This window comes from Pomacea canaliculata, linkage group LG1 (assembly GCF_003073045.1).
Source record: "Pomacea canaliculata isolate SZHN2017 linkage group LG1, ASM307304v1, whole genome shotgun sequence".
In the NCBI taxonomy this organism is placed as follows: Eukaryota; Metazoa; Mollusca; class Gastropoda; order Architaenioglossa; family Ampullariidae; genus Pomacea; species Pomacea canaliculata.
In genome coordinates this window covers 31344791-31371667 of record NC_037590.1, presented here as the reverse complement: position 1 = coordinate 31371667, position 26877 = coordinate 31344791, and the positions used below count along the sequence as shown (strand labels likewise).

Sequence of the window (26877 nt, the reverse complement as noted above, 5' to 3'; positions counted from 1 at the left end):
TGTCTCTATCCGCTTGTTTGGTGATTTTTTTTAGTCTATTTCTGTATGTGTTCTAGAAACTTTGTGTCTGTATTTCTTTGTGTGCTTATCTTTTTGTAAAACGCATCGAACCTTTTGTTAAGTAGGGAAATATGTTACTTAAGTTTTCTTAATAATAATAACAATAATAATAATAATTATTATTATTTTCGGAAATCTGCATTGTAAACATCTTTTTATATAAACTCGCCTTTTCTCATTATTATTTGCACATTTTTAATAAATTATTCTGCCCGGCTAACCTGATTTGTGTTTATTTGCCTAATATTAGTTTTCGATTGCTTTTTAAAAAAAATATTTAACATTATTCGCAAAAACTGTAATCAATGTCTTTCTTCAAATGTCTTTCTCGAATAAAGCTAACATATGAACGTACTAAAAGAGATGTTGCACTCTATAGGAAACAAAAACAACAACAGTTAATAAGCTTAGAGCAGATGATGATGATCAGGAGGATGGTAAAAAAATTTAATATTCAGCTACTTGGGACACATTTATCTGCTTACCTGCGATTTCTTAAAACCAGTTCTTAAACTTACAGGCTTTATGTGAATAAATGAGCGAATGAATGCTGTCAGTCACATGATGCGATTTTTCTAGATAATAGAAAGCGCTTCATTACCAAGATAACACAACTCTGGAGATACTAAAACATGTCTATATTTAGCAAACGAGAGAGAACAAACATTTATCATTTAGATCGGTTACGGAAGATGGCACGTGAGATAGAAGCTGACCAGTGCGATAGAAATCAAAATGGCGCTCGACCGTGACGTCACAACAATGGCGGCGTTGCAGCCATCCGTGTCACAGGTGTGATAACAGACGCTCATCCAAATGCCCTTCACGTGCATTTGCGTACATCCGTGCTGTTCCTGTTTCTCGCAAATCCGGTAGACGAAGCGGTCTGCAACACAAACCAAGTCACATGCGACACAACCTGTGGTTACAGCAAAAATATTAGAAATAGCATCACACTTGAGGTTTATTCTTAGTATTGAACTAAACATGCAGGATAAATAATAATAACAACGTTTTAGCGCATACTCTTTATCTATATTAATGTTATATTTCCTGACATGTTAGAGACCTGTCACTAATACATATAAGTACATATTTTCTTAGAACACTAATCTATTAAACAAAGCTACATCCAAGAGCGAAAAATATTATCTTTAAAGAGTAATATTGCGCTAAAATGTAGATCGAGGTTGTCTCATATAACTTTTTTGTTCACTGCTAATTTAAAAAAAAATTGTGCTATTTATTTTAAATAAAATATTATTACAGCTTTATTTTAATCCGATTTTAAACATAAAACCAGGCGATAACTAAACTAATGAATTACATCTGCTTATGTCTCTCTATATATATTTCAATTTTTTGTTTGATATTTCATTTTGTTACGTTTAAATATATTTTAAATACAGTTATTACTTTATATTATGTAATTTTATATTTAATTTATTTTTATTTGGTATTTTATTCTAATAAAATTTTTAGTCCTTTATTTACTTTTGGTACCCTTACACGCGAAAACAAAGTATAAATAAATGAAAAATAAAAAGCTTTCATTTACAAATTTATTTTTTAAAAATAAAATCAAGCTAAATATTGGTGCAGACAGTGGCGCCATAGTATGATTATTTTGGCTTCTTTTTATGAATTCAGAATTTTGTTTTTATTGATTTGGTGTGTAAGATGGACGCTATACACTTTTTTTGTGCTCCTTATCTTCATAGTTATAATAATCATCATGTAAAACAGATCGAGTGGTTGCTGATATCTACCCCCCCAAAAAAAAAACAAAAAAAAAAAAAAAACAAAACAAAAAACCCATTCAATTCCGACAAATTGTTACAAAAAGTTGCCGTCGCTCGACCTCCAGCACACGTACCCGTACACTTCTCGCCTACACGTCGCTGATATCAGACTCTAATATTGACTTTGTTGCGGGTATCTTCTAGTACGCCCTCTTTTACAGTACAATGACCCTTTAAATTGATTGATCAATCCCGGCAATCTCAATCCTGTCTCAGCAGACCATACAAATAGTTCGTCTTGCCTACGAATAAGAGACAGCAAGTCGTAGTTCTTAATTTCGCAAACAGCATAATAAAGAGAGAAAGAGAAAAGAAAGAAATAAAGGAAAAAAAATGAAGGATGGAGGATATAATAAAAAGAAACGAGAAGACAGGAAGGAAGAGACAGGCGTCTTCTTTGGAGGTGATCGCTGAGCAGTTTGAAGACGTGCATGCTTTGGTTTCAAGCTCGAAATAGAAAAAAAAAATCCATCGTGATTTCCCTGCGACTATTACATGCTTCGAGAGATTTACGATTCGTCGAAAGCCGCTCAGCTGCAAGGAAGGGATAGAATCATGACTTGCGATGGCGAGAATTACTTTATGGACATTGTGTGCTAGTTTTGCACGCTTAGGTCTTCCAACATCCCCCGGGAAGTCTTAAGAAGTCCCGTCTCTCTCTCTCTGTCCTCCGTCCTTTCCATCTTTATTTCTCCATTCCTTTCCTCCCTTTGTATTTTCTCTCTTCTTGGTCCTGCTTCTCTGCTCAGATTTTCTTTTTGATTTGTTATTGCTGATTGCCAGAAGATAACCACACTAATTTTTTTCAACGTCAGAGAAACGGATAGGATGAGTCGACATCCGGCAATGTCTCACTCAGATATACCTGTCACATTTATCTCCCCCCTTCCCTTATTCGTCCTGCTACACCACTGTACCTCAAAATTCCCAAGCAAAAGGCATAACTATATAACAGCAATGTAAGATGCAGATAATGGGAATTTTGGGGTGTTCCGGAAGGACAAATGATAGGGAAGAGAGTGAGAGAAAGTGTGAGTGTGTGGATATATTCATAAATGTGTTTGAAGTGTATTGGTATGTATGTGTATAGTTTCTTGGTACATGTGTGAATAGAACTTGAAGACAACAGTTCTTGCATTGTTTATTACTGGATTGTATGTACAGCAGTTTTAAAATGTGTAGTTGCTTTGATGCACCCTTGATGGAGCTCTGCTCTTCAATCAATCAATCAATCAATCAATCTCTATCTGTATGTGCACAGACATGTTTTCATGGATGATGATATGGTCAGTAACTAGTTCAGGAAGACATGGTTGTTGAGAAATGATCGAATTACTGCCTTTTACACCCGGAAATGAATCGGTTGCCATGTTGTCAGCAAAAGAAGTATCCGCTCGTTGCGACAAATGGATCTTTGCACGCGCAGTCCCATGTCTCACTTCCGAGCCAGGCTTTCATTTCAAGCAATGTCCTCGGGGAGACTGATTTCCGTTAAGTGGGAAACCAATCAATGATCATCAGTAGGTTGTCTGGTATTAAGGTAATCTTTTTTGTCAGCTGAGTCAACACTCTAAGCTAAACGTTTTCACTTTCTTGTCTGCACACTTATCTGTTACTAAAGGCAGATTTTTTCTTGACAAAACTGAATATAATTTAGAGTTCTGAAATATATCCTAATTTGTCCTAATGAGCAGACGCATTAGCATAAATTTGAATATATTCACAGGTATACAAACATATATAAATATGGATCATAATCTGTCTTTAATAGGACATTTCACAGCAAATTCAGACATGTAAAATGTGTCTTTTGTGACAAAAATGTAACACCCATGCAAGGATTTTTTTTAGCACGACTGTACTCTTAAAGGACCGGCTGAGATTTGATAAATAAAGTGAACGCTTATTTGTTGTTTTTTTTTTAAAGAAAAGAAACTGTAGACAAATGAAACAGTTCTCTAGAGTAGTATTGTTCATGGTTTCCTGTAATAAACTCTCCACTGGAATAAACTGCGTGAACTGCGATGTCCTATTCAGGATAAGTATTACTGGCTAGTATATTACCATATAGACATTCATTAAGTGAGCTTGATTATCAATGTCATTGAAGATTCGAGCCCCTGGATCTTACTGGGTGATCTGACATGTAGCCTTATTAACTGCCAAAAACGTACAACCCAATCTTAGAGCAATGAAAAGAGAAATCTCTTGGAATGTAAAATGACAGACACACATTGGTTTTGGAAAAGCACAGCCAGCTATTATCTGACACTTATTTGATTACGTGAGCGGTTGTCAATAATTCATTCAATCATAACGGCGATTACGATGTGGAAAATACAAAAAGAAGAAAAAAAACCCCACAAACAGCTTTATAGCTGTGTTCCTTTAGCTCATAAGTTAAAAAATTTAATTGGTGGTATAGAAAAGGTATTTAAAAAAAACTAAACTCATCTATTTGTTTATCAAAATGTTTTCCCCCTTTCTGAATTTTAAATTCTCAAAATATGTTTTTTTAAACTTAAGAATTTTTGAAATCTTTTCATGTCTAAAATCATACGATGAATTTTCAAAACGAGGTACACCATTTCAACAACTGTTACTTCTCGAAATTCCAAGAAAATAAGAAGCAAAATCTAATTTTGAGAAAACTGTACCCTCCGGTTTAATCAGAGCTCCCTGTGGCAAATGTGAGCTAGAAATCCCTACTCACAGCGGGATCATTCGTTTACTAACATTTCACAGCATCTCGCTCAAACGCGGTAATTTGTTTAAATTAGATAACTCACACCCAACTCTTCTAGAGTACTGCCCCCCTTGACAAGCTTTAGATAAGAACGTGCCCGTGCATACCAGAGTCTCCGGTGACTTTGATGCAGTATCTGCTGCCGGAAGCACAGACTGTCGGCCTCAGCCTCCCACTGACACAGTCCGGATTGGCCATTGTATTACACTGCAGGCACTTGATAGTGGTGTTGGCTGCAGGGTGAGACAGAACTGACTATGATTTCATGAAGTAACAGCTTAGTTCATGTTTACCAACACCAGCACACTCACATCTGTACATCCATAACTAACATACCCATTCAAACATTTTCTAGTGAACAAAAAGGTTAGAACACGTATCTGTGATAGCAGTCACAGCAATGGCAGAAAATGAAAAATGTGTGTGTGTGTGTGTGTTTTAATTCACAGAAGCAATGGAATATCACATTTATTTAAAACTCCCGATTATCTATAATTATTGTAACACAGGAAGAATCACTTGATACATACTCGTGACACCCATTTCCTGTGTGGCAGGTCCTCGCTTGAGCAGCGCCATCTGGGTCCAGCTCTCCGGAAGAACGTAACCTGATTCATAAAACAAAATTTGATGAGATACTGATGGAGGGATCAATGGTTTGGACCTTAGAGACTGTGTAGTCAGATGATTGTGTCCGGTGAAAATGGTCTCCCCTGTCTAGGTCACTATGTCACGACCACGCACGAGCGAGCAGCGCGTTACTTCTACCCTTCATCAGTGGACCCTGAAAATGCTTCATAAGGGACTACAGATTTTGTGATTGATAGGTCATACAATAAAGAAATGATGAAATTTACTAATTCATAGTTTAAAGAATTCGGTGCACCGTTATTACTAATACCAGACTGTTTTGTGTGTTTATTTTATACTTTTTGTATTGAAAAAAATAATACAATTTATACAATCGTAATTTCTTAGACATATTAACACACACACACACACACACGAATAGGCACAAAAATACAGTCAACAAAGGACACTAAATAGTTCCAAACTATGAATTAATATAAGATTTTTCAAAACGCAAAACTAATTCAGACATATCCTTTAAATAATAAGACTCTAAGTTCCATATTTTTTAAAGCCTGAAACGAACCAGAAAATGAGAAAAAAAAAACCAAAAAACTACTGCGTCACGAACAACAGGAAGGCAGAAGAGTTTTCATACACTTTTTTTCCCCCGGGAAGCTATTTCTTGGGACAGAGCATCAATTTTCCACAGAAGAAAAGGAACCGTCTGGAATGAGTGACTAACGCGTGTGAATCCGCCATTGATGGAACAGGTTTCTAGAAAACGGACGCAGTAAACAAAGCTCTGTTTCCCTTCTCCGCCTCAAGCTGCCAGAAATGCTGTTACCATATCCTGCGTCTTGTGTCTTCCTATGGTTTCTAGAAAGGAGCAAGCCGTACAGGCAAGACACTGAACTAGACTCACTGTAATGTTTATGATGTTCGTACACCACCACCACCACCACCACCACCACCACCACCACCACCACCACCACCACCACCACCACCACCACCACCACCACCACCACCACCATGACGTCATACCTTTTTTGCGTTATCTGTTTCATCCACCACTCACTCATCCATTCTTGGGTCGTGCATGCATATGATGTTGCATGCTACTAACGAAGCATTATCTCACCGCTAAATACTTTTTCTCGTCGATGCTAATATATCTAGCTTACAAAATAGAGAGATATGGTTTTTAAATGTTTCTTTTCGTGCACGAGACATGTTCATACCCAGGTCGCGGGAGATAAATGGTTGCGGAAGCTTCTTCCTGAGATAAAAAATGTCAAGAGATCTCGGAAACCGGAATTTACACGGAATAAAAGTTTTCGAGGAGAGATGCATGTGTTTTGTCTCAGAAAAAGTTTGATGGTTGAAATGTTAACATTGTGAGACTCGACGTGGCAAAGGGGAAAATTAAAAACTGCATCTTTGTTGTGTTTATGTTATCTCGACATTCATAAGCATAAGGTGTAAATATAAGATAAAAATCAATTTAGAATAAATACGAGTAAACTATATTATAAGGGCGACCTAGACTGTAAATTTGGATTCTCAATGTTCGGTAAGTTCATAGAATTTAACTGCGACGAGGCATTGCAAGCAGCTAACAGTGGGGAAGACATTTTCTTAGCTTTAATCTATTGGTGAAGGACGCATAAAACGATGTTCAATATTTACATTGAATTCAAAAATTGTTTTACTTGGAAATTTTATTGCAGTGATTTGAACGTGTACAACAGAAGCATTACTTGTGAAATACGGGATTCATTTTCTGTTGTCGGATTGCCTCCCCTTGGCGTGGCATGACGTTTGCCACTTGAGGCGCTGCGCGCTGTTCTGTCCTCGTTACTCATGTCGTCGAGCCTGACCTCTATAGTTATATTTACTGTCTGTGGGCTGCTCCAATAAAACCTACGTGGCCACTATCATAGAAACCTTATTGCTTGGTTCTAAAAGACTTCTTATCCACAGAATTCGCCACAATCCAAAGATTAAAGCTTCGCGAAACGCTTTTCTGTGTTTTCTTGTCTTGTTTTCACTGCGGGGTAAAACGTCACTTCCTTTGTCCCCAACTTGGTGCAAGCTGCTACTAGAGGGGTTAACAAAAGCTCTTTTACGTTTGTCTGGTACAAAGGCTTGCATCCCGGAGGATGAGGCTCAGTAAGAGTAAAATGAATTCTCTCTGGTTCCGACCCCAAGACAAGCTTTAGATTCTGATTTGATTTGTGTTTTGTTATTTAAAAGCCTCTGTCGTCTGCATCTGCTGGGAATCGGTCTTTTTTTAATCCGTTGAATGGCTGCCTGGTCGAATATCCTCTGATGTTCTCAGTAAATCCCTCTTGCTTTGATAAATCAGTTTCAGGAACACAAGCTGAGGGTGTGAAACCTCTGGGTTCCCTAGAGATAGAAACCACGTCCAGATGAAGAGTTAACACATGCTGGACGGGAAACTAAAGGAGATACGTTAAGAGCAAACATCCGTCAACCTGTCTACATATTCTTTTGCTGTCTTTTTTTCTTTTTATTAACACAGGCGGATTTGTTGTATTTCGTTTTCTTTGGACTGCCTCCGCCATTAATCTACTCTTTTACCCACCAGGGGCCTGCATCAGAAGGAATCAGCGCCTACGACATTCATTTGGTAGGAACTGAGTTGCTCTATGGAGTATTGATGGTGTAAGATGTTTAGTTCATAAATACAATAATTTCATGCCAAAGGATTACTGATGTTTTTCATTCATTGTGTTTGGCTTGGAAATGGCAGCGAAATGCATGGTTTAAATCCACTGCTGCGATGAGGAATACATTCCTAACATTATTTAGTGGCAAACACTTTGTTTGAGACAGTCTTTCTTCTTTGTCCGAGCATGCGTGCTCGCGTGTCTCACAAGGTTTTCAAATTTTGTAACTTCTTATCTGCACGCAAGTCTGCATTCATGTTTTCGTGTTAGAAAACCTTATCCCTTTTTTGTTCACCCGCCTTTTTGCACTTGATGAAATGTCCTCTTTCACTCCTCCCTACCCCTAGCTGATGCCTCTTTTAATTATGTCTTCTTTCGCAGAATATCTCGGTTTTTGCAGTATCAAGCAACGTCTACTTTGAGATTTCCTATTTGTCGAATATATTTTTTAAATTTTGTTTTTATTTATTTTTATTTGATACTTTTTTGGTTTTTGTCTTCTTGTCATATCTACTTACATTTTTTCTTATTGTACACAAGTAGCTTTTCCTGGTTTATAAACTCCATCCTTTGTCTCTAAGCCATTTCCCTGTTCTTCGGACACAATATTCTCGATTTCAGTTGGCTCTGGATTTCATGTTTTGGGATTGAGTTTCATTCCTGACCTTCAGTATCTCCTGTCATTTATCCTAAGTTTCCTCTACTCTTTGTTTATTTCTTTCAAACTATAGCATTTTTTTACCTTATCTAATTAATTGTCTCTGTTGTTGTCTCACTGCGAAAAAGGCTTAAATATACCGATGACGTATATCAGATCCACAAGTTAGCCCAAAACTTCAGCAACTGATGTGTTTTTCAATACTTGAGTAGGAAACGGATAACCTAGCGAGTAGATCAACAGCGTACAAAGCCCAAAGGTAACCGCACTACCCGGTTCGATACCCATGTCACGTAGCGTACTTACCCAGCTGCGTCAGCTGCAGAGTACTTGACTTATAAGGCAGCGAGGGAGAGAAAGTGATCACCGCCATCCTCAAACCCTAGCCCCGAGAATTGCTAACAAATTCTGATACAAGTCAGGCATAAAGTCTGTATTTTCAAGGAACACAGACCACGCAATTACTGGATGCAATTTGGTGAGGCTATAATCCACTTTACCTCCAACGAGTAGGCTAAAGTGGACTGAAATGAGAAAAAGTTTATGTTTGTAGGGTGGAGGGAAGGATGAGGCGTTAGAGACCTCAACTTTCTCGGGGCATTCATTTTAAGGTGCCCTCTTCTGTCCTTCGTTGTCTTACCTTCCCCAGCCCTGTAAGGAGTGAGGTACCCATTTCTGCCAGCTGGGTGGACTGGGAGACGTTTGCTGCGCTAACCGCGCTTTGTACCACCTGTAACCACTCGGCCACCCGCTTCTCATCAGGCATATACCTTGAGATAATCTAAAGAAAACGATCAGCTACTGATAAAATAAAAAAGATATGCTTTCTTCGTGCGTGTATACATTTTACAAAAATTAAAGGTTTTTTTTATCATTCGCCTACCTTAGTTTTAACATGGCATTCTTATCTAATTGCAAAATTTTCGAAATGTCATTTTCGTGACATTTCTGTAACGCATTTTTCGACAATTTAGTCTTGTATTTGTGACAGTGTTGACCTTTAGACTTGGCTTTGTGACATGTGGGCATGACACTCACGCTGACAATATTTCTTCGCCTGGGCTTACCATCTAAACTTCCAGACGGCTTATAGTGTTATTCTCTCTATCTCGTCTCAACTTTCTCCTGTCGTCTCATTCCCCACACTCTATTACGCCCACTGTCTGTCCTCTCCTCGTTCTTTCTGTTTTTTTTTAAAAAAAATTTTATTTGAAGACTTGTTTATTTCCTCTGCCCAGGCTTTTTCCGCCGTCCGTTTCAGAAAAAAAAAATGCTTATGTGTGCTTGAGTGTGTGCTGTGTGTGTATATACATAAATATACTCAGGGTGCCTGTTGGGGTAGATGTACGTGTATCTACATATTCTAGCGTGGATTGCCACTATATGTATTTTTAAACTGTTTTTACAGCCGTTTGTATATTTGTGTGTTTCAATACTTTTAATTCCATTCCGTTTTTTTCCTATTTCCCCTTCTCCAAAGTCTCCTGCAAAGACTGTCTGATCGATAAACGGGGATGCTTGTGTGCTAACACGAGATGAAAGGGGGAAGGTTACAAAAACAAAATTGGAGGAAAAAGTAGGAAAAAGAAAGTCCGGTGAGCTGTTATTTATGTTGAAGCAGACGGACCCTGTCAATTATCACATGACGCGCATCCCAGGAAGGTCCCTGGCAGTCCGGTCAGCTCCTTTTCCCATCATCCTCTTTCTGTAAATCCCAGCATCTTGCTTTTCTTTGTTCTGTCGCTACCAGCTTGCAGTCACGTCCCAGATGTCACTAAAAACCAGTGTGGGCAGCCATGTCGGGCTTGTGTGGATGAGACTACAGGACTTGTTGACATGTGCAGTGGCCAACAGACGCACTGGTAATGATAATGGAGAACAGCTTTATTGTAATGCAGCGGTGTCCAACTCTTCTTGGTCCGAGGGCCGCACACGACATGCTATAAAATCTTGTGGGCCAGAACATGGCGGGTTTGCCAGAATCATGCCGAAGGAAAAATGAAATTATGCAGCGATATACCGAACAGTAAGATTTGTTAGAAAGAAAGAAATCATAATGTGGGGTGTCAGGGTAATGTCCCCCTGTGTCCGGTTAAAATGAGCGGGCCGCATGAGGCAACTTAGCAGCCGGATGTGGCCCGCAGTCCGTAGGTGGGCACCCATGTTCTAATGATATCAGTACAACATGTTTATATAGCACTTTCCTCGTCATCAGCAAGGATCAAAGCGTTTTATATGCATACAAACATACGAACATACAACTCAGGATAAGTATCAAGTTCACTTTCATGTACACTCACAGACTTAAAACACACACATGTATACAACATACACATATTCAGACATATGTGCAAACACACACACACACACACACAAACAAACAAGCATGTAAACATAAGCACAGCATTAAACAAATTAAATCCACACATGCACTTTTTCAGATAACTGTCCAGAAAGAACATAAAACTCAAGAACCAGATATTGGATCTTTTAAGGAAAAGGGGACTGCAGTTGCGAAAGCCATGGGGTCTGTAGTTGGAAGAGACGTAAATCTAAGCAGTCAGCTGATGAGATAAAAGTTTCCATCTCTGCAGCCCACAACTCTGGCCACGAGCAATAAGCGGAGCCAAGGCAGGACTACGATCCCTGTCACGGGCAACTGAGTCATCTTGTGGCCATGTCATCTCTTAAATATGCAATTACTTTTCAGTGTGGCCTTACAGTTAAACCCTCTGTCGGACAGTCACAGTCACACGCTCTGCTAAACAGTCACAACGAAACTCACACACATATCGGACAGTCCGTGACATTTTCATGCTCTGCTGGACAGTCACGTGCTCTGTGTACTTTGTGTCCCGATGTTAGGTGCGGAGTGCCCACGGCATAATTGCTTCTCCTGTGCCGCTACTCGCGATGACTTAATTCAGGTTTACGGAGCCTAGAGACGTGGACATTTATACACATCAATGACATTCACTTTAGTAGTGGTAAACATGGCTGACTTGGTCATCGGAATGTGAAGAGTTGGCTGTCTCCAGGGCATCTAACACTTGGCCGTCGACACCGCGAAAACACGCCCACGAGGGACACAGCAATGACTTCCCCTCAGAACACCCACTTTCTACGCCCAGCTTTCAAAACACTTTTGTATCGTTTTCCTCTTCAGCAAGCTTAAAGACTAGTTCGAGTAAAAATTTTATTTTCTTGTCAACTTACTAGGCGCAGGTCCTTTGAGCAGTGCTAATTCCAGAAGTGTAGGTTCGCGAGACTTGAGACTTCAAGCAAGCAGCTGCACAGACCGAAGGAACATTGGAACCACGGATAAAAAGTCGTGTCTGAGATGTTGTAGCATGTTTTGGTGTCCTACCAATTCTGCAGCTTACTGGCAGATTTACTTTCAGCTCAATGTGAACAGTAGGTACATCAATCTTTTCTTGGGCTCCGACACTGATAATCCACATCCACTTGAAGGTTTGCTGAATCTTCACATCCACCGACACTCACTAGAATTATCAAACAAATGATCGATTTTTGACACTGGTGCAGCTCATTTTTTAAATTGTTCTTTAATTGCTTCAATTTTCTTGAATGAGCCAGAATAAGGTTAATGAAATCATAAAACGCACAGCTTCATCTTCGAATTTTTTTATTTGGTGATAATTATTTTATCATATATGAAATTGAATACTGTACTTTTATCAGATTTGATGATTAAAAACATAATACAATTAGTGTAAACTGGTCTAAACATAGGTGAGCTTTTTGAGCCAACGTCCCCCATCCCTTCCCCAAAAAGGGGAAAAAAAATGTCTGCCCAGAAGGTTGAATTCTGTCCTTCAGAACCTTTAACGAGGCGGAAGCGACAGACGGCTGCTTGGAAATCTTCAAATCTCCGGAAGAGAAAACCCAGACGGAACAAGTGCCTCTGAAAACAGAATAGGAGTGAGGACTTTCCACTATTGTGACAAAAATAGAAGCGTGGGCAGATTCTATCCTTGTCGAAGACCCGGATACGACGTGCAAAGGAAGTCGGCATCACATGTCTGCTGCTGAACAACAGTCGATGGCTGAGACGTAGATCGCATGGCGAGATACCGTATTAGCATTTCCTCGTCCATACGTAAACATGCTTGCAAGACTTGTTCACATCGGAAAAGAAGTATGAACTGTCATGCAACCCAATCCATGTGCTTTGCCGTGCGGTTGTTTACTGCCGAAACTCGATGTTTGACGACACCATCAGATGCTTAAAGAGAACGATACAGATAATATGAAAATGATTTATGATTGTTGTTAGAAGAACGAGTCACGGAGCAGCCATGTGACCTGACATGGCACTCTGTCAAGAAATATCTTTAAGGGTTTTTTTTTATAAAAAAGAGGAGGAGGACGGAAAACCTGGTTCTCAAAAAGAATGGACTGGTCGTGCCGTGCAGGACCTGCTCATCACCGTGCAAGACAGACCAGGAGGTGGACATTCTCAGCCACTGCTCCTCTCTAACCGTTTCCTCTGACGACCAGTCTCGGCGGACCAGCACAACCTTTCGTCAGATGGTACCAGCCAAAAGATGAATGACAATGATGACCACTAACCTTGCAGTATTTTTGAAAAATTCAGCAAAAATTTTCCGGTCTGGCAATATCCTACATGTGGTCTCTTTGGTTTATGGGCGACAGGGGAAATATTCTCGAATGAAAGGAACTTCGTGAAGCGTTATTCGGATGAGTTGATTTCATCATTGTAATGAAAGCCCAAATTCTTTTCGGCAATGGTTGTTTGAGAAACGAGTCTTTTAGTCCTGCTTTCCCAGATCCACCCTTTCTATCTTCCTTTCACGGATCTGGGCTTTTGCATCTTGTTTTATGCTTTTTTGGTGTGACTTCAAGCGCAACGCTTTTTACAAGTAAAACGGTTGAGTTGGGTACAAAATGCAATTTTTCTTAAATCTGAATAACATCGAGATACAAGTCCATAAAAAAATATTTACTTTACAAAGAACTTTAAAAACAGGGATATCAAAAAGGAACCAGAAAAGTTTCAATTGCCATAGTGGGAGAGCGGGGATCAAGTGCTAAGTAAATGTATGCAAGGGAATTAGTGTCAGGTTCAACCTCTTTCTGTGCATGATGATCTCTACATCTCGAAAACTGAGGATTCTTTTCCACTCCGACTTTGGAAAGCAGTACTTTAGGCAAAGCCCAATCTAAGCATTTAAAAGCGAAAATTACAGCCTCCTAAACCTTTAACATCCCTCACCTTACATACACGGTGCAAGTAAAGACCATTCTATTTATGGTCTTTGAATGAGCCAAGCACCCGACCAAGAAGGTAGCAGTCGGCGGAGAAACTGCTACTCGTGGACAGGTTCATGCTGAACACATCACAAGCTGAGGGACGGGGCTTCTGTTTCTTCGGCAAAAGGCAGCCCCGCAACTGTAATGGGCACGAAATTAAATTTTCCGCCAAACGTAATTAACAATCCCTCTTGGTCTCAACGTGTGGGCAGTTGGTAAATAGTGCCATGTCGTCTGCACTAGGCCGCGTGTGTCTGCGATACTGGCTTTGTTTGGGCGTTCATGGTGGATTGCTCACCTTACTGTGCTGGTCGACAATGGCCATTATGACGACGAACAAAGCAGCATCCTCAGTCTAGGTACTCCCACATTTTTCAATTTTGAAGATCCTAACAATTTTGGTGACGAAACTTAATTAAATGGTGAAAATTAAAAGTCAAAAGTGTAAAAGCGCCATCATGAATATTGTTGGTACCAATTCCATAATAAGAGGATATGTTGCTGTTGCATCATTTCATACATAAAGTAAAATATTTTCTGACATATTGCTTTTTTACTGGAAGTGAAAGAAGATCTTTCTGTTGTTGTTAATCTCGTCTTCCTCGTGATTCTGACCTGTAAGGCTTCCGTTTCATGAGAACTGTTGCGTCTGTAGCAGTCGTGTTATTTATTTGAACAATGTGTCTATAAGGACTTTCTGAGAGAGAACAATACCTCGGGGGAGGCTGTTTTTAACGAGAAGATCAGCTAGTAATTCCAGCTTGTGACCTCAGATATCTGGGAAATAGAGTGCAGGATCAGTTTTGTCTGCTTTCCACCCGGCAGCTCTTGAAGACGTGCTGAGAACTAAAGACCAGTCATTGGTTAGAAATCAGCGATAAATGTCAGGCTACAAGCACGTGACTCGTGCATCAGGTGGTCTATCATCAGACCGTAAACTGTCTTCCTACGTGGGTCTGCAACGTGTCGCTTCGGTTACTGTTTTTCAGATACAAAAAATAAAACTACATGTGAACTTTAAACACTGGATATGTATCGTAATTGGACTATTGGGTGAAACAAGCTGTTTTCAATAACGTGCAGTGTGTTGAGATAATCTCGGTATTTCAAGATGTCACCAAGTCTTCTGAAATCTTTGAGCAACGCTAAATCTCGTGAAGACTGATGATATTTTAGTTGTTCTGGCGTTGAGAAGTCTGCTCCCTCATTCTTACAGTCTGCTGGTCAAATCGAACAAGATCAATCAGAACCACGAAGATCATAGACCACAACTGGGCTGATGGCATTCACATTCTTCTCAGCAAGAGTAGTTAACCAGTGAACTCTTTGTTTCGAAAGCAAGTTCTATAATATTATTATTATTATTATTATTATTATTATTATTATTATTATTATTATTATTATTATTATTATTATTATTATTTCTTAAAAATTGTGTTTTGTAAAACGCTTTGAGAAAGCCTTTGATATTAGGACAAAGCACTATATAAATCAACTTGTATTTCTTTCTTTCTTTCTTTCTTTCTTTCTTTCTTTCTTCTTTCTTTCTTCTTTCTTTCTTTCTTTCTTTCTTTCTTTCTTTCTTTCTTTCTTTCTTTCTTTCTTTCTTTCAGGCAGCTTTAGTACAGACAAATGAAATAATCACAGTATTTTTATGTGTCAAACGTATGAACCCTGACTCAAATCTCTGGCCATGAAAACAATCATTGCGTTCAGAAAATAGAAGTAAAACTTTTCTCACATAAAGGAAGAAAATCACAGAGAGGCACAGAAGACGCATACACATAATTACAAACACACACACGCACACATAATTACACACGCATAATTCTTCCTGGTGAGTCGAAATTAAAAGCACTTGTCGATCCTTTCTGGACTGGTCGTAACACATTCATTTAATTCGTTGGACAGTTTTATTCATGTTCAATATTGCGAAAGAGTGTTTGGATAGAAACGAGCGACAGAAAAGCCAGAATGAAGCAAAAGATACAAAATGCGAATGAAACAAATCCTAGAATCCATAAATACCGCAGGCAATATCTGTAAAGATGATATTTAAGGTCATCAGAGTCGTTATCGATCTAGCTGTTTGTTTGTTGAAGACAAAAGCAACTACCTACAAGTCCACAAACTTTTCTATTTTACGTACTCACCCACCCCCATCCCCCCCCCACACACACACACACACGCGCGCGCGCTTTGATCTCAGTAGCTTCTAGAAGTTCTGTTTTACAGCCTTCCCTTTTTTCTTTCTAGGCAAAGGCAGTAGAAGTCTGGATGTGGCTGACTTGTTGACATTTGATTTGCAAGGATATTGCTGGGCCTTGATCCTCCACTGGAAGTCAGGCCAACGCGATGCCATCAGTGCGTGCAGCTAATGTTCACAGAGAGACCTATCAGAGGTCTTCACCAGTCCAAGGGCTCGTGAATGAAAATTATGTTTGAATAAGAAATGATGGCTTCCTTTCATGTCTTTAAGATCTATAACTTCTTTAAACTCCACCTTCTGTATCTTTCTCTCTAAACCTTGCACTCAGCGTCGCTAATTACATCTGTGTGCTGCATCATCATCATCATCAACGTCGTCGTGATCGTCATCATCATCATCGTAGTCACTAGTGATGTAAGATTCGTATCTCTTTGATTAAAATGAGAAGTCATGCGGCGCTGACAATGTTATTAAAAATGAACAAATAAAATTTTATCAATTTGGAAAGAGAGTTCTTCCAAAATGTCAACATGCAGAAAACAAAGCACGAGTGAAGATTGATTCCAAATCGAAGGTTAGGCTCACTCGCTAGAAAGAGATAGAAAGAAAGAGAAAAAGAAAAGAATGCAGATAAAAAAAAAAAAGAGTGTGATACTGATTTGTACCATGTAGTATGGATTCAGTTGAAGGCTCTTCGTTAGGATTCTAGGACTTCCGTTGCAGGTCATACAGAGTATCACACACACACACACACAGACACACACACACTCTCACACACACACACACAGAGTAATGGAGCATGTCTGTCAACCGTCGTGGAGACTGTCAACCAACTGCGGCTTCCATTCCAAGTCATATTGTGCAATGATTATGGTCTATTTAATTATCTACCATGAAGTATCTTATACTTTTCGACGAATTTTGTCCTGAAACCCAGCAGTAAAGTTTTGCTGTAGTTCTAAAGACCAAGAAATGTTGAACTATTTAGCAACAACACGGGACAGACTTTCTTCTTTGAAATCAGTTGCGGCTATTTTTCTTTCCCATCTTTTTATTTTGTAGGCTCACTTTCCTCCCTGTTCCCAAACCCCATGTTTACCGCAAAGATTTTTTTGCCTAAGCAACATCTTCGTCTATTTTGCTCCCTTTTCCTCATTTTCGAGTTTTTCTTTTTGTTCTCTTTTCCAGATCTTCTTTTTCCCACTTTTCTTTCTTATTGTTTATCGTTCACTCTAACCCTTTTCACGTTGAATGTAATGCATTCGTTGTTGTTTATTGTATTTTTTGCATTGTATGTCTCATTTGCTGCAATCTTTAATCAGATGAAAATATTCTGTGTGGGAGATATTTGTAGGGCTCGTTTGCACAGCTTTATCATTTGTCTCCCTGCTAAGGTGTATGCAATGTTCTTAGTTCCTTTGAATAGCCATTCATCACATCTTCTCCGTCTTCCTCTTTGCCAGGCGCCTTTTAGCACATGTCGGCTTATTTTCTCACTTTTTCTACTCACCCCACCCCACTCTGTCACCACCTTATATCCCTCTTCCTCTATCTCTCTCTCATAGCTCCCTCATCCTCGTTTTTTTTTTTTTCGTTGTCGTTCTCTCTCTTTCCCTCTCACTGTCAATCTCTTTATCAAAGTAGGAATTACAAGAGCACGACATCACAGCAAAATGTGAGCTAGAGTGACAGCTTTGCTCTCCCATTAATCCATCCTGCCGACCGAATATCTACCACACTTTGAGGAAAACTAATGCATCGGTGATGTCCCTCCCAAACAACCAGCCAGTCATCATCCTCTGATCCCCTTATCTCCCTTGACAGTCACTCATTCATATTCAACCAGAGAGGAAGCCTTGTTACCAACAAATAACAGTCTTTGATAACTGTATTCAACACACACAATCTTTGCTTTGAATAAACACTAAGACAAAGTACAACTTTAAGATGTTCTTAACAGACAAGAATTATCCTGGATGAGATCAGAGACAATATTCGCTGGATGATCAAACCAAACGGGGATCCTCTTATCCATTTCATATCACCTGCATAAGCGGTTCTTACATCACGAGTCTCATCACGAGCCATCACTATTAAGTCAGAGACACAAAGAAACAAGTCATAAGTTTATCCTAATATCATTCAATGATTGCCTGAGATTGCATAAGCTGTTGATGCTGCTCAAAGTTGAAAGAGTGATGGAACCATTTAGCTCTTGAGTGTGGAAAGCCATGAAAGAGTCTCTTGGAAATCAATACAAGGGTGGGATCAGCATCACATCATCTCCTGAACTGATAAACCGTAGGAACCCTTTCATCTGAAATGCAAATCAAGTCATGCTTAAGAATTATGGACACGCAAGTAAACGCGGGTTGAATTAAGCGATGAATTTCACCGGCAGTGTTCTCTAGCAACTCAATGCGAGAATGTTCTGTGGTTTCCAAGTTAAAAGCTGCTCCAAGACCTGTAGGAGACAAGTTTCCCGAAAGAACCACCACCACCACCACCACCACCACCACCACCGTGCTTTAGAACATTAACTTCAGCTGAGTGAATGGCATTGAACTGTAGTCTAGAGGCCATCGGTCTGTCAAAGGAAGTGGCTATATACACAAGATGAAATGTATGGAAATGAGAAAAAAAATCACTTTATAACATGTGTTGTTTGTCAGCCAGCATATAATCAGAGATATGGCCTGATATTCATCGACTAACTGACAATCCCTGCTCAGGTTTCTTGCAGTCAGGAGAAAGCAACTGAAAAGACCAAAGGAGAGCAGAAATAATGTGGCATTTATGAAAGAGAGAGAGAGAATGGAGGAAGGTGGGTATTAGATACAGCGTGCACAAGAAAATATTTCGGGATTCCCAGAGAAAATGACAGACGCAGACCTAAAAAAAAAAAAAAAATTGCACAAAAAATCACGAAGGCGGAAGCTTCTAGATGAATGACATTCTGTCTATGATGTCCTGTACTTAATGCGCGATCCGTCGGAATTCACGTGTCCCGGAGCTCTTTTAGGAGCGCGGCACGTCCTGTCCCACCAGACCAGACGTCTACCGAGTTTCGGGGCCGAAGTAAGTCATCTGCAAAAGCCAGTTAGCTACATCTTCAAACATTGCTCGCTCTAAAGAGCTTGCTTTTGTCGCTCAGCCGACGAGTAACAGTGAGCAGTTTATTGGCATGGACTTGTGGGATGGTGATGGCGGTGGTGTTTTTATCATGACAAAGTGTGCAGGTGAATACAGGTGATTGTAGGAGGCAGGCGAGTGGGTTCGAGACTTGGTGAGAGTAGAGGAAGACTAGGGAGTTATTTCTTTGTGAACTGGCTGGTTGACCGGTTGGCTGGCTTGCCTGCTGGCTAGTTGACATTACAGCGACTCGGTGACATGACAAGATAGTCTAGTCCGCTAAACAAACAATTCTACTCACAGAGAAAAATAACGTTTTGCGAGTTGGGTTTTGAATCCCAGTCCAACGGTCTTCCCTGAAATGATAAAAACCACCAGTTCTTCGCTACTAATTGCAGACAAACAAGACGGCTCGGACAGACGGAAAGATAATAATAACTAAGCATCTACACTTTACGGCTTTACAGATTTCTTTTCCCCTTGGCTCATTTGTACCGAGGGCCGCTTGATTTCCATCCCAACGGTAGGCAATCAAGACAGCAATCTAGCTCAAAGAGATCGTAGAGCTGTGACTTGTTGGCAAATGAAACCAATGAGCATAGCCATTACCGAATCCACCGGAAGGTAACAAAGGTCATCAAGGGGTGTCTTCATCTTGCTTTCCATCTTACACAGTTTTTTTTTTAAACAGTGCACTCTCACTTCTCATCCCTGCAGTGCAAGTCATCTGTCAGACAGCAAGTAAATAAATCTCTAAATAAATATTGGGTAAATGAAGTTATGGCGCTTCAAGATCTCAGAACTGACCGCTCTAGAGATGAAGACCTCAGTTCATTTAAGTACACAATTTTCGTGGCCAACAAGCACTCACTCACTGTGTTGAACATGTGCTTTTTATTATCAATGTGTTTGTATCTTCCCCGTGTCATAATAACCATGAATTATTGGCATTAAAGATGACACGCCACTCACGCGCACGAGTAAAATGTTTTTCACAATTTTCAATAAAATTCAAAATAAGTATTCTGGTAAAATCTGCAATACCATTCCACTGAAACAATATCATGCCATAGGGCTAGATTTTCAAGTATGATATTCTCCTAAAATTGTACCTCAGTTTCTACTTTCGGAAACATTAATATCAATTAAACATATTTCTACCATTAGTGCGAAATAATGATAACATTTATAGATTAGTTTTTGGAGAAGCTACAAAAAACAGGATTGACCTAAGTTCTAACTGAAACTCCGATGGAGTTGAAAGCTTCAAACAAACTTCAGGTAAGTTAGTTGTCGTCTGAACAGCAAGCTTACCCTTGTGGCATAGCGGTGAATGAAGAAAAAATCTCTTCCTAAAACTCAGTTGAGAACTGTAATTTCGATGGCTGGTATCTTGGAAATGGAATAATGTTATTCTCTCAAATTTTAGTTATTAACATTTTGTCGTGAAATTGTCATTTGAAAAAAGATGTACTTGGATTAATCTCTATGAAGAACAGTTTTTTTTACTACCTACATGTCCTGCACTTGCACTCGTAAATTGTTGACATGATAAACAAGTGTATATTGGTTTCGACAGCACGGGAAACCATTCTGGGAAACCTTCTGCAGCAAGCACTGTTATGAAATTCCCGTCCAAAATAATTAAATCTTTATTGTTAAAGTCTGCACACAGAAAAAATGCAGACATCCTACATGAACAATAAAAATGCATTTATTCGAAGGGTATGTCCCACTGGAGACCTGGGCTGACATCAAGACACTCTACAACTCTGTCAAGCGGAAAACTCTAAAGATGGATAACAGTGAAACGACCCTTGACGAGACAGATCGGTAAACGCACCAAAAACCCGTTTTTTTTTTTTAAAGTAATTGACCTTTTGCCAAAAGGACGATCACAGTTTGTGTCCTTTAGTTATCGAGAGAAACAGGATATGATTGTCTCTGGATAACGGGGAGGTCAGCGAGTGGAGCTAGTCTACATCCAGAACACGATACAAATAAAATCCAGTCTTCCAGGACCGGAAGCAAGGACAGGATAATCGGATGCCAACCGCAGGGAGTCAGCTTTAAAATTGGTCATAAAATGCCGACAGTTTAGATTAGCGCCATCTGACCTAATACCTAGCCCCTGACCTCCTGGATACCTAGAACGCGAAATATAAGCAACAACGAACACTGGGCCAGAGGTTACATTAAATTTTGGAGCCACGTGAGACTAGCTTCGTCGTTTGTAGTAATCTTCCACCATTTCTTCCTCGACATTGCCAATCTTTTTCTCAGAACTCGACTCCTCGCTGCCGCGGAAGTCACGGTCTGTCCTTTTTTTGCTGTAAGTTTGGCTCTGATCCTCCTTTCAGCTCTTCTTAGCTTTCCCTTTATCTATCCGGACATTGCAGTTGGCTTTGCACCCTGGAGTATAGCGGTAGTGCGCGTGGGTAATCTAACCCTTGACCGATCCAGCATGATATTTCATTTCTGCTGATGTCCAGTCTCTGGGCTCACACACTAGGTGGCTCCCAAGTGAGACCGCGGCCGAGATCCTTCAACCACTTGGTCACATTATCCATGAAAACGCAGACCTTGAGCCCTGGCCGATGGTTTTGTCCTCGAAAGCATACTCCCATGGAGGCAACAGTCCCCCGAATTGGCGTCGGCGCATATGCGAGCAAAGGGAGTTTTAGGTCAGTCAACCATCAGGGCACACTGTTATTTTATGGAAATGTAATATACTTTTACCAAATTTTATCTTTGTGGGAATTCGTGTATTCAAATCCTCCTTTTGAACATGTAGTCTTCGCTTTTCGGTAGCCTGCTCAGTTGAGAAGCTGTCGACTAAATTTTCGGTATATTTATGCATTGGTGACTTCTGATGCATAATTCTTTTTTTAAGGAGAGACAAGGAGAATGACAGATATAATTATGTTTAGAAAAAAAGTGGTCAGCTGCAAAATATGTACCTGCCGATCTACGTGTATAAAGAATGTACCTATATTATATACATGCTGTTTGATATATATATATATCTAAAGTATACCTGGTGTGCATGTGTGTGGTACTATCTAATTTTGTCGAGCACTCGTTGACCAGCCCCTGCTTGCTTACTGTCTGTGAAAACAACCTACGCAACAGCCGAAAGCCCCAGATATGCTTTGTGTGTTGAACAAGAAGGATCTAATGAAGCGCGTTTCTGCAAATAACGTGAAAGGGATTCTTCCTGACCCCCCTTACCCCCTCAAAAAATCCTTTACATTTCATCCCTGGAGAGTGGTGAACATCGTGTGTGCGTGTGTGATGCATATATAAGAACTGAGACAACGCACGAGAAATAGAAATATCTCCACGTGATCGATGGGCGATACGTCGGTGTCCCATTACGTACGGTGAGTGCGGGCTCAGGCGGTGTGGGCACAGCATCGTAGTTACCTCCCTTTCAAACCTCTCGTCTCGTTTCACGCCGTCTATGTTCACGCACGCGCAGGGATTTGTGCAGCCACGTTTGTCATCGCGAGATCTGAGCTGGCTGGTCACGAGAGCGCAGCACGCACCGCTGCCATCAGCATGAAAGGGGAGGTCAGCTCCAGACGGGCAGCCATCTGCTTTGCGCACTAATGGAACTTACGTAAAGCAGTAATTAGCTCCCCTTGTCGTCGGAAAAAAATCTGCCTTGCTGGGCACTGAACGCTGTTACTACTCTTTATTGTAAGTTTCTTATTTTAAGAGATTCTTATCGAAGATCGATGGAGACTAGTACCACAATTAATTGTGCTGTTACCAGCTCGAAGTTTGGTTTAACAACATTCTTTTTTTCGTTTTACTTACTATTCTTGAAACGACCTCCTCCCCACTAAGCCATTTATTTTAAAAAATACAAAACAAACAAAAGCAAAAACAGAGGTAATGCTCTTAAACTGATACTTTTATTTCTACTTTCAGAGGAGAAAGTATTTCAGTAAAAGTGGGAGTCGCTAGCAATACTTTATCCTCTGAAAGTTAGAAATAAAAATAAAATAAAAAAATAAAATAAAATAAAATAAAAGTACGAGTTTAAGCGCATTACCTCTGTTTCTTTCTATAAATGGCTTAGGGGTGAGGAGGTCGTTTCAAGAGTAGTAGGTAAAATGAAACAGGAGGTAATTAAACAGGGTTTTGGCTAAAGTTTTATGAATTCAAATCGCATCACCAGAGGAAAAAAACTTCCATGCAACACTGTCAGTAGGCAGATAATCACAGAAGATATTGAGGCCTACATTTATTATAGTTCAAGATTCTCACACACGCAGTTTGAATACCAGATAAAGAGTTAGTTTGTTCGTTGCGAGTGTCGTTGAACAATACAAGGTTCATTCAATTACTTCTACCATAAGTTTTAACATTATTTTGCCGAGAGTGTTGCTGCAAAACAACAACAAAACCAACAAACAAGCAAAACAGAAAAACTTCAACTGCACAGCATTCTAAATAATTAATAAAGCAATTCATGAAGAAAGAATAGAAAATGAAATCAATAAACCTTATAACATTTATTATATATATTTTTTAGTTCAGGTTGACAGCTAATTAATCAGAGATATCCCTATAACACACTACCTCATAGTTTTTCTTTAATTTTTGAATATTAAATTAATGGAAAAATGACACGTTTCCCAGCTGTTTGGTAAGCTGATTTTGCAATTTGACTAATGTAGAAAGCGAAAGAAAGTCAAAAGCAGTTTGGGTTTCAATGATAAAAATCAATGTTCTAGAAAATTCTGCGCAAAATTTGAGGTTGCGAGACAATCGTTTACTCAAAATCGCGTCTAAAACACAGGTGGAGTCGGTTCACCTAGACTGCCACGATGATTTATCGAGTAATAAAGAAACCGTCGAAGAAGTTGTTTGGACAACAATCTCTATGTGTGAAAAATAGAAGAATAACACAGACTGCAAGCTACTTGCCGAAGTCCCGCCGGTCTGTCGGCAAATCTGCGAGTAGAGTCGGAGCATCACTTGTCATTGTTCATGTCAGATGGATCCACCGTGGACTGCTAACACTGTTCTTGTGTCCAGCCCGTACGATCACATTATGCATTAGTCATTTTTTCTTTCAAGAAAGGTGCAAACATGGCGGTCTTCATAAATGGGTCTAAAGCTATATTTTAGGGGTGAATGTCAGTAAACCATTTATTTGCAACCTGAAATGTTGACAGCTCACGATACATAAGATTCGTATCTAGAGTTTAAAAGTCCAGTTCACCATGAATTGCCTTTCCCTTTAAGTAAAATGCTATAGACTAAGAAAAAAGAACTCTTTCAGTGAATCAGCAAGCTCAATTTCTGTCAACACTTTTGTTAAAGAGTCGATGAACTATGACATTTCTTTACGGCGATTTGAAGCATCTGTTTCCACCACATCTTGTATAATTAAAGGCATAATAAGAAATGATAGTGTCTGAAATAAATGAATGCTTACAATGTCAGTGATCAGCTAATGTATTTGATACATGAAAATATTGTGTATAAAAATTTTAATTATTGATGCATTTAATTACATAGTGTATTTATCTACCTAATATATTTAATGCATGACATATTTTGTATACAAATTTTCATTGTCTTTTCATTTCATACTAGTTTCTCCTTTTTTATCATTTCACACTTGTGCTAAACTATCATTTTTGTAAACATCAAGAAAGTCTTTTGGAATTGTTAAGGACGGTCTATTTATGAAATAAAATACAAAAAGAGTTCCTTTAATGTAACCATAATTTTAGAGATCTCAAAAAATACTTCCGAGAAATGTTTTGAGCAATCATCATAGTAGAGAAAGTTCATGGCGATGTTTCTTTCCCCACTCACTTTTTCTTTCTGTAAATTCACTTTACTAATACTCACGGGACTCCCACCTCTTTTCTAAAAATAGAATCTTCGGAGAGGTATGTAGTGCTAAACATGTTTATTTCACATGTACAAATAATATGTCTTGTCATTATATTGATATTATATGGATTTTTTTTAAATTACAAAAAACTATTACAACAGAAACAGTGACTTCATAACAGTAGGACGGTTTTTGATGATTGATATAATGTCCGGTTTAACGGCCTTCCGACAGAACTTTCTTGTACATGACATAAGGGATAATGATACACAGATCCAAACATTTAACGTGTAGAATAGCTGAAAGGTGAGCAGAGTAGTCACACCTTGGTGTGCTACAAAATCAGTTACCTTTGAAAAGATTTCAGTGAAAACAATTCACAAGTCCATGCAGCCAGAGAAGTCAAGAGAGAAATCGCTAAACTAATTTAAGTTTCAGCGCTGAAAACAATATAAAAAACTAAAACAATCAAAGAATAACGAATTAAGGAATAAACAGGCAGTGGTCGGTATGAGAGAAAAGAGCTACTTCACTAAAAATAGAAACACTTCAATTTCTAAGCCACAGCCCAGGTTAACGAAATACCTGTACACATATTGTCGAGTTCATGTTACTATGGAAATACGTAAGTAAAAATTTAGTTTCACTGCCATCCACAAAAGGTTAGTTCATCCGAAAGAATGGTATTAATGGGAATGGGGATGATGGTAAAGGTCGCTAAATGGAGTAAAGACACAAACACTTACAGAAAAAAAGGGAATGGATTTTTTAAAAAGTGGAGAGATTTTACTTTGTTCCATTAGCAAATCTTTGAATAAATACCGCACACTACAAAACATACACAAAACACACTTCAACTTTTTTTTAGTTTTGCTGGTACTAGGTAAATAATTTACTTAATTTTTTTTTCTGTCGTGGGTTGTAATTAGACTAATAATAAGTAAACATGTTACAAAATAATCTCACTCTCACTGATATGGCATAACCTGAGTGTTACTAGACCGCTCTGTGTTCTAGTCTCCATAGCTCAAACTATTAGTGGTAAAAGCATACAAACAAGCAAGCAATTCGCACACACACACATACACGCACGCATACATACACTCATGCACTGAATATAAGATTCACCTGACACATCTACCACTCACCTGACACATCTACCACTCACCTGAAAAGAACAAGACCTAGCACTCACCTGACACAATGAAATCGAGCCACAGGAGAGCAGCCAGCCAGGTGCGGGTGGTAAGAATAGACCAGGTGACTCTCATGATGTCGGCAGGTGAACTAGCTCATCCTCCAGTCGCTAACGGTTCCAGCTGGGGTTCTCCCTTCCCCGTCAAAAACAGTTTGTCGTCGGCAGCGACTGCTACCGTTGCTGTCCTCGCCGCTGTTGTCGCGATGTGGCCAAAGCTTTTTACGCCTATGTCAGCCACAGCAGCCGAAGGAGTGGGAGGGGAGGAGGAGGAGGAGTAGCTGGTGTTAAGGCTAAGCAGATGAACAATGCAGTGTTAGTGGGCTCCTTACTGCGCTACAGAAGCTGACATCGGGAGGAACACCATGACCAACCAGGACGCGTATCCCGGATGCGTCTGCGCCTACAGCCGTGTCCGACAGGGGCGCATGCTTGCTGAGCAGGATCGGACCGCGTGAGCGGGTTCTCTCTTCTTGATAGAAAGATGCAGGGAGTCGGCACCAGACGGAGCCAGTGTGGATGACGCCACGTCTACGTGATGCTACAGGACCGGTCACCCTCGCATCGGCTTTAGAAGGAAAGATAATCCCTGCGACAGCGGTGGCAAAGGGAATGGTGGGAGTGGGGTAGAGAGAAACTTTGAAACGCGCATGACAC

The 26877-nt window shown here is 39.6% G+C and overlaps 1 protein-coding gene across 1 annotated transcript; it reads right to left on the bottom strand.

Moving 5' to 3' along the window:
• Nucleotides 1-683: 683 nt before the first annotated feature.
• LOC112563831 lies at nt 684-26877 on the bottom strand. Its single transcript, XM_025238204.1, has 4 exons — nt 26221-26877; nt 5139-5216; nt 4716-4841; nt 684-946 (listed from the first exon to the last, which is right to left on the bottom strand). Exons 1-4 carry the CDS (start codon nt 26294-26296, stop codon nt 744-746), a joined length of 483 nt encoding a protein of 160 aa, XP_025093989.1. The 5' UTR covers nt 26297-26877; the 3' UTR covers nt 684-743.